This window comes from Elephantulus edwardii, unplaced genomic scaffold (assembly GCF_000299155.1).
Source record: "Elephantulus edwardii isolate Elephantulus edwardi_28Jun2011 unplaced genomic scaffold, EleEdw1.0 scaffold00009, whole genome shotgun sequence".
NCBI lineage: Eukaryota > Metazoa > Chordata > Mammalia > Macroscelidea > Macroscelididae > Elephantulus > Elephantulus edwardii.
Genome location: NW_006399759.1, coordinates 27188639 through 27197478, shown reverse-complemented (window position 1 = coordinate 27197478; position 8840 = coordinate 27188639). Strand labels below are relative to the sequence as shown.

Below are 8840 nucleotides of genomic sequence, written 5' to 3'. Positions count from 1 at the left end.
ATATAAATGCAGATAAGAAAAACAATATCCATCACAATTGCTAATCACATAAATACTTGGAAGCAAACTTACCTAGAGACACAAAACACCTATACAAGAAAATTACAAAACATTATTACAAGAAATAAAAACGACCTGGAAAAATGGAAGAGACTTGGAAGAATATACAATGCTCATAGACAGGAAAACTCAGTATGGTGAAAATGAAAATTATATCAAAAACCGTCTACACATTCAATGCAATTCCAATACACATCAAATTCTATTCTTCAATAAGATAGAAAGGCAATTTCTAATTTTATCAAAAATGGAAAAAGACCCCAAATAAGTAAAGCAAGGAGGCATCACACTCTCTGATCTCAAATCCTACTACAGTCATGGTGGTCAAGACAACATGGTACTGGTACAGGGGCAGACATATAGATCACTGGAGTAGAGCTGAGAACCCAGAAATCAGCTCATCTACCTATGGACAATTGATTTTTTTTTAATTTTTTTTTACAAGGAGAAAAAAAAAAACAGTTAAGTGGGGGAACTATACTCTTTTTACAAATAGTGTCGGCAAAAAAGGAAAATTATGTAGAAAACTCAAGCAAGACAGAACCCTCACACCATGTTGTTGTTATATGCTGTCAAGTAGCCTGCGACTCATAGCAACCATATATACAACAGCCCTAAACTCTGCCCTATCCTGTGCCAACCTCACCATCTCCGACACACCTGTCCCCATTATTACTCTAGTCACTGAATCAATACATCTCATCGAGGGTCTTCCCCTCCTGCGCCATCCCTCCACACTCCCAAGAATGATGTCCCTCTCCAAGGACTGGTCCCTCTTTGCAATATGTCCAAAGTATGTCAGATGAAGCTTCAGAAGCCTTGCCTCCAAGGAGCAGCCTGGCTTCACCCTCTCCAGGACAAACCTGTTCATTTTCCTACCAGTGCATGGTATATTCAATACTCTTCTCCAACACCACAGCTCAAAGCCATCAATTCTCCTTCTATCATCCCTAGTCATTGTCCAGCTTTCTGATGCATAGCAAGTAACTGCAAAGACCGTGGCATATATCAGGCACGCCTGTCTCAAGACTGACATCTTTGGACTTCAGCACTTTAGAAAGGTCTCTAACCACAGACTTTCCCATTGCAATATGTCTTAATTTCCTGGCTGCTGGTGCAAAGAGTGTTGACTGTGAATCAAGCAAACCAAAACTGTGAACAATCTCAATTTCTTCACCATCCATTATGACCATTCCAATCAGACCAGTAATGAGAATTTTTGTTTTCTTGATATTGAGTTTCAATCCACACTGAAGACTGCAGTCCCTGACTCCACAGCAAGTGCTTCAGGTCCTCTTCAGTTTCAGAAAGCAAGGTTATATCATCTGCATAATGTAGATTTTTGATGATTGTACATTCTTCCTCCAATTCTGATTCCACATATCTCCTCATAGAGCCCAGCCTCTCGGATAAACTGTTCTGCATAAAGATTGAAAAGGTATGGCGACAGGATACAGCCCTGGTGTACACCCTTCCCAATGTTGAACCATGCAGTGTTGCCCTGCTCTGTTCTGATGACTGCCTCCTGGTCCAAGTATAAGTTTCACATTAGCACAATCAAATATTCTGGGATTCCCATTCTTCTCAGAGTCAGCCACAGTTTGTAATGATTCACACACAACCAAATGCCTTTGCATAATCAATGAAACAAAGACAATCTTCAGATATTCCTTGCTTTCAGCCAAGATCCATCTAGTATTAGCTACAATATCCCTAGTACCACAGCCCCTTGTAAATCCAGCCTGCACTTCTGGTAGTTCTCTGCTGATGTGCTATTCCAGTCGGTTTTGGATAATCTTCAGCAAAATCTTGCTTGCATGTGATATTAATTATATTGTTCGATAATTTTCACACTCTGTGGGATCACCTTTCTTTGGAATGGGAACAAATACAGATCTCTTCCAGTTAGTTGGCCAAGTGGATGTTCTCCAGATTTCTTGACACAACTTAGTGAGCACATCTAGGGCAGCATCTGTTAGTTGAAATATGTCCATTTATACCATCAATTCCTGGGGCCTTATTCTTAGCCAATTCTTTCAAAACAGTCTGAACTTTTTCCCTTATCACTTTAGGGTCTTGCTCAGATGTTGTTTCATTAAATTCTTCTGTGTCTGCCAATTCTTTTTGGTATAATGACTCTGTATACTCTATCTTCTTTTAATACTTGCAGGATCACTCAATATTCTGCCCAAACCATCCTTAAGTATTGCAACTCGAGGTTTGAATTTCCTCTTCAGTTCCTTGAGCTTAAGAAATGCTGAGTGAGTTCAGCCTCTTTGATTTTCTGACTCCAGCTCTTTGCACATTTTATTGAAATACTTTACTTGTCATGTCGCTCAGCCTTTTGTAATCTCCTGTTCAGCTCCTTAATATCTTGATTTCTTTCTTCTGCTTTGGCTTCTGGCACTCCAGTGCAATATTCAGTCTCTTCTGACATTCATTTTGGTCTTTTCTTCCTCCTCCGTCTTTCCAATGACCTTTTGCAACCTTCCTGGCTGATATTCTTGATATCGTCCCATAACTCATCTGGTCTTCTCTCATTAGTGTTCAAGGCCCCAAACCTGTTCCTGAGATGGTTCTGAAATTCAGATGGGATAGACTCATGGTCATATTTTCATCCCTGTGGGCTTGATTTCACTTTTCTTAGCTTCAGCTTAAACATGCATATGAGTAGTTGGTGATCTGTTCCATAATCAGCACCAGGCCTAGTTTTCACAGCTGATACTGAGCTTCTCTAGCAGTTCTGTCCACAGATGTAATCTATCTGATTCCTATGCATACCAGCAAGTGAAATCCATGTATATAGCCTGTGTTTATGTTTCTTGTAAAATGTATCTGCAACAAATAAATTGTTGATTGTGCAAAATTCTATCATCATATCTCCAGCTTCAAAAATCAACTCAAGATGGTTCAAAGACCTAGAAGTAAAATTAAAATTGTAATTTCATAGAAGAAAATCTAAGAACTCTACAAACTTTATTTCACAATATGAACAGTCTTCCAAACAATGAAAAACCTACAAACAATAGAGGAAAAAAAAATAGATTAATGGGACCGTCATATTCCTATGCACATCAAAACGCTGCTCCAACAGGATAAAAAGAAAGCCCACAGACAGGGAAAAAGATATTTGGCAATGACATATCTGAAAAGGGACTTGTATCTAAAATTTCTAGAATATCCCAGCACCTCAACAAGAAAATAACTAAACACCCAATCTGAAAATGGGCACAGGATATGAAGACATTTTACCAAAGCAGTCAGACATTCAGATGGCAAACAAATACATGAAGAAATGTTTAAAATCCCTAGCTATCAGAAAGATGCAAATAAAAACAACAAAGAGATATCATCTCATTCCAGCAATAATAGCAAAATTCAAAAGAGTAACAAACAACAAATGCTGGGAAAGTTGTGGAGAGATTGGATCCTTTATTCACTGCTTGTGGGAGTATAAAATTGGTGTAACCACTATGGAAGGTTTTCTTAAAAGGTTGGAAATATAAATACCATTTGACCCAACAATTCCATTACTAGGAATACACTCTAAAGAAACCAGAGCTGCCACGCAAACAGATGCATGTACACACATGTTTACTACTGTGTTACTCACAATAGTAAAAGAGATAGAAACAAACCAAGTGCCTATCAACAAACAAATGGAAAGAAAAGCTATGGTACAATCACCCAAAGGAATACTATGCAGCACTGAAAAATTATTAACTTCTAAAATATTACACACCATGAGTGACATTATGTTGAGTGAAATATCTCAGTTACATAAGGAAAGATACTGCATAACATCACTGTTATAAAGCAGGATTGATGGGGCAGGTTGAGGGAGAAACTAGGAGAAGGGTGGATAGATAATGAACACTGCATTGGAACAGACGGGAAAGAATTGTCTTAATAGAAATATATGATTTGGCATTTTATGTAAGACAACAGTCCAGAAGAAGAGATACATTACGAAGTGGACTGGGGGAGTGCAAAGGACAGGGATGAGAGGAAACTGTGCCACAATGAATGAATATTTAAATTTAAAAAAAAAAAGAAAGTGATCTGGGGAGGGGGAAAAGAGGAGGAGGTAGGAAATGGTGCAACAATGAATAAAAGAAAACCCAACTTTTCTGTAAACTTTCATTAAAATGACAATTTAAAAAATTGGTATAAAAAATAAAATTTGCTGCTTTGTTGAACTCTAGGAAAGTCTTGATATTTCTTCAAAAGTGAATTAAAAATATCTACAGAGCTTTCACATTATTGTATTTCTAGAAATCTCTCTATGTTATAGGAGTTTTCATACAGTTATAAGGGTCTTATTTCGTACAACTCACCTTTTATTTTTTTTCTCTTCTCAGTAGAGAGCCTCCAGTCAGGATTAAGAGCATCATATCCGGGCTAAATAAGAAAAATATACACATGACTCTGACAACCATGTAAGAAAACAATGAGAAAAATCATTTAAAACTAAAAATTTTTTTATATGTGTAAGACGTAGATATTATGTTTTATCTGATCCCTCATATCTATCTGAATATTGTCCCTTCTCTATAACCATCGTAAAAAGCCAACTGTGTATATTTAAAATATACACAGGCAGGAACTGCAATTCAATCTAATGAAGAAAACTGCATACAAAAGAACAGTAAAATATAATGTACAAAATTAATACAAAGGAAGACACATCAAGAATTCATTCACACACACACACACACACACACACACACACACACATGTTGTTGGATAAACTCACTGCAAGTGGAGGCAGTTTTCAGAGACAGTAAATTTCACAGAAGAAGCCAAAACAGCATGGTCTTAGTACAATGAAAGGGACATAGACCAAGGGAACAGAATAAATAACCCATCTGTCATGGTCAATTGATATTCAACAAAGAAACAAAAGTCTATCAAATGAGGAAATGACAATGTCTTCAACAAATGGTGCAGACAAAACTGGACTACTGTCTACAGAAAGTGGAAACAGGGTCCCCATCTCACACCATACACAAAATTCAACTCAAGGTGGATCAGAGATCTAAAGTCCAAAACCATAAAGATCATAAGAGAAACAATGTTTAGAAGGTCTAGCCTATTTTATAGAGAGGTGACAAATACAGCCAGAAATGTGCACATCAGGAAAGGATAAGGTTAATAAATGGTCCCTTCTAAATACTAAATCTCTGTATGCATCAAACATTTTCCAATGAGGCAAAAAGAAACTCTACCAACTGGGAGGAAAAAAATTGTCAGCACCATCTCAAGTAAGGATCTCCTATAAAAAAGGTTTACAAAATTCTACTGGGCCTCCACAAGAAAGACTGACAACTCAATTACAAAACAGGCAAAAGACATGGAAAGATTTTTCACAGAGCAAGACATCTGGATGGCCAACAGACACAGAAAGAAATGCTCAAAATCACTGGCAATAAGAGAGATAGAGGTCAAAACCACAATGAGAACTCACCTCAGTAGCAGGGGCAAAATTTAATAGGACAGCAAGCAATAAATGTTGAAGAGGATGTGGAGAAACAGAAACTCCTAAACACTCTTGGTGAGATTGTAAAATAGCACACAATCAGTCTAGAAAGCAGTTTGGCATTTCCTCAAAAAGCTGAAAATAGAAATTTCATATGACCTAGCTATCTCCACTGTTTGGAATATACCTCAAGAAAATTATAACAGACACAAATGGAGATATGTACACCAATGTTCACAGCAAAATTATCCACCATCACAAGAGCATGAACAGCCCAAATGTTCAACTGCAATCAAATGGATTGAGAAATTTTGGTAAAATCAAACAATGCAATAATATGCAGCACTCAGGATCAATGATTTTGAAAAATACTATGTAGCTTGGGAAAGATTGGAGAGCATTATACTGAGGGAACTAACTCAGTCTCCTAAAGACAAATACTGCATAAGACATCACTGTAAAAATAGAAAGATAACCAGTAAAATGTGTATAGGAATCCAAGAGGGAAAGGAGTGGGAACAAAAGGATGATAATGGGCATAGGAGATGCTCATCTCTCTTTCACCTGCAGAGCATCTGGTGAATTTTAAGTGTTTGAATTAGCAGCACAGCTCTTTACCACTAAACCACCAGAGTCCTACATGTGCGTACACCCATTAGTCTATGGATAAGAGCTACTACTTTGTCAATAAACATCAGCCTGTACACAAGTAAACTAAGCTTCCCTCTAATATTTGGTTCCCATAGCTCTGAAAGTTGACTGGCTAGTTTGTATATCAACTCTCATTTCTAACATTTTATGACCACAAATTACATGAAGTAAAAAATACAATCATACCATTTTCAAACTGAATACATTCTACCCTAATTTCATGGTGACACAGTGTCGTTCCCAGCTTTAAGAATACAATGACAAATAAGTCTCCCAAATGCCATGAAAAAATTGAGACAGTCATAGTCAAATAATCTATCAAACTTCCAGAATTATAGTCCATGGAGAAATACTAGCCAAAATAGACTAGAGGTTAATTTGAAATCTTCAATTTAAATAAAGTCATGATATAGCTAAATCAAACCAACTGTGATTTTTCTTCTAAATTAACAACATAAAAAGAAATATCTTATTATCCATTTATCTGTGCCTCACACTAGAGAGTATCAAAGTAGTAATTCTGTCCTAGATCTGAAAGAAGTTCTTGTTATGCAGAACCATAATAACTCACTCAGTAGACACAGAGAAAATGTTTCTTTAAACGTTATTAGGGAAAAAATTTACCACAAAATATCATTTAAATACTATGAAAAGAAACTGAGTATTTTAATTTAAAAAATCACAAAAAGATATTTAAAATAATTAGAATACAATACTTGTTGTTTTGCACTGTCTAGTCAAATTAACTCATAAGTGACCCTCCAGTGGTTACTAATGGGCAGTAATTAGAACAGAAACTGTTTTTCTCTTTTTCATGCAATGTGATGCTGAACACTGTGACACTGATGTGTCATATGTGTAATGGTTACCTATGGTGGACAGTGTTTGATGGAGCTTCCTGATTAAAACAAGCTTGAAAGCAATACTGGCATCCACTTCTGAAATGGCTTGCCTCCAGAAACTCTATGAACTTGGAGAAATGATGAAAGTTATACAAATGTTCAGACCTTTCATTCACAGGGTCGGTAAGAGTCGTCTACGACTTGACGGCACTTAGTAATAACAACAACAATGGAATAGCTGGTGTATTCAAAAACAGGTACCTTTAGGCTGGCAAAACAACTTCTTTCCACTTAGACATCAGAGCTCCTTAAAATACAGTTTAGGTACATTTTATTAAAAATAACCAATAAAAATAAAATATCATCAGACCATTTACATGATACTTCAGAACTTTCCAGTGCCTCAAAATTAGCACTTTACATGCACAATTAGCACTCAACTCATTGTTGTTAGATTGCTTCAAGCTGACTTCAACTTAAGAAGACCCTATGAACAACAGATTTGAGCCTTGCCCTCTTGGGCAACATCCTCATGTTTTCAAATCTGCTCAAGTCCATTTTTGCAATCACTGTGTCAATCTATTTTGTCCAGGATCTTCTTCCTTCTCTGACCTTCCACCTTTCCTGGTATAATGTCTTCTTCCAAACACTGAAAGAAAGCCAAAAGTATGAGAGACAAAGTTTTACCTTTCTTGTCTCTAAGCAGTACCTTCATTGTACATGTTCCAAGACAAATATGTCTATTCTTTGGGCAGTTCTTAGGATACTGAGTACTCTTCTCCAACATCACAACTCAAAATTCTTCACTTTTCCTTATTCACTGTTCAAATTGCACAGGAAGCAACAGAAAATAAGATGGGTTGGATCAGGCACATCTTAGTTTTTACACTAACATCCTTGCTCTTTAGCACATTGGAGAGGTCCCTAACAGCAGATTTCCCCAAAATAACATGTCTTTTTGACTTCTTGACTGCAGTTACAATGAGTACTGATTGTGAATCCAGGCAAAATGAAATCCTTGACAAGGTCAATCATTTTTCCATTTTACCTATTGGCCCAGTGGGGATGTTAAGATGTAATCCATATTCAAGGCTATAATCTGTGATCTTCTGCAGTAATTGTTTCAAGTCTTCTTCACTTTCAGCAAGCAATGTCTTGTTATCTACAAAACACAGTTGTTGGTGACTCTTCCTTTAATCTTGATGTGACATTCTTCTTCATATAATCTAGCTTCTCAAATAATTTGCTCAGATAGAAAAAAGATAAAACCCTGATGTAGATTTTTCTTGATTTTAAATCATGTCATTTTCTTGTTCAGTTCAAAAAACTGCTTTTTGCTTTCTGTATAGGTTTCGACCGAAGTTCTGAGATTTCCATTCTTCTCAACTTAATGTCATAACTTGCTTTGATCGACACAATTACACACAAGTATATTCTTTCTATACATCCAGCCATGATCCATCTGACATCAACACTGTCAGGCTTCATTCCATGATCTCTTCTGAATACAGCTTAAATATCTTGCAATTTTCTGTCATTGTACTGTTTTAGCTTGTTTTCCAAAATCTTCGGCACGATTTTACTTTCCTGAAAATAGATTACTGCTATTGTTTAATAATTTCTATACTCTCTTGGATCACTTTTTTATGAAGGGAAACAAATACGGATCTCTTCCAGTCAGTTATAGCAGCACTATATTAAATATATTTTGAGTTATACATATAATGCCAAGAAAATGAGAATAATAAAGTTTCAATAATAGTTGAGGATTATGTCAAGTTATATCACAATTATATATGTACATATAT

The 8840-nt window shown here is 36.3% G+C and overlaps 1 protein-coding gene across 1 annotated transcript in view; it reads right to left on the bottom strand.

The window, feature by feature from the left end:
- Window positions 1-8840, bottom strand: part of NBAS (neuroblastoma amplified sequence) — a 611780-nt gene that overhangs the window by 487094 nt on the left and 115846 nt on the right. Inside the window, exon 13 of the mRNA XM_006880668.1 lies at window positions 4398-4461. Within this exon, the coding sequence (XP_006880730.1) occupies window positions 4398-4461 (64 nt within the window). The remainder of the gene's footprint in view (window positions 1-4397; window positions 4462-8840) is intronic.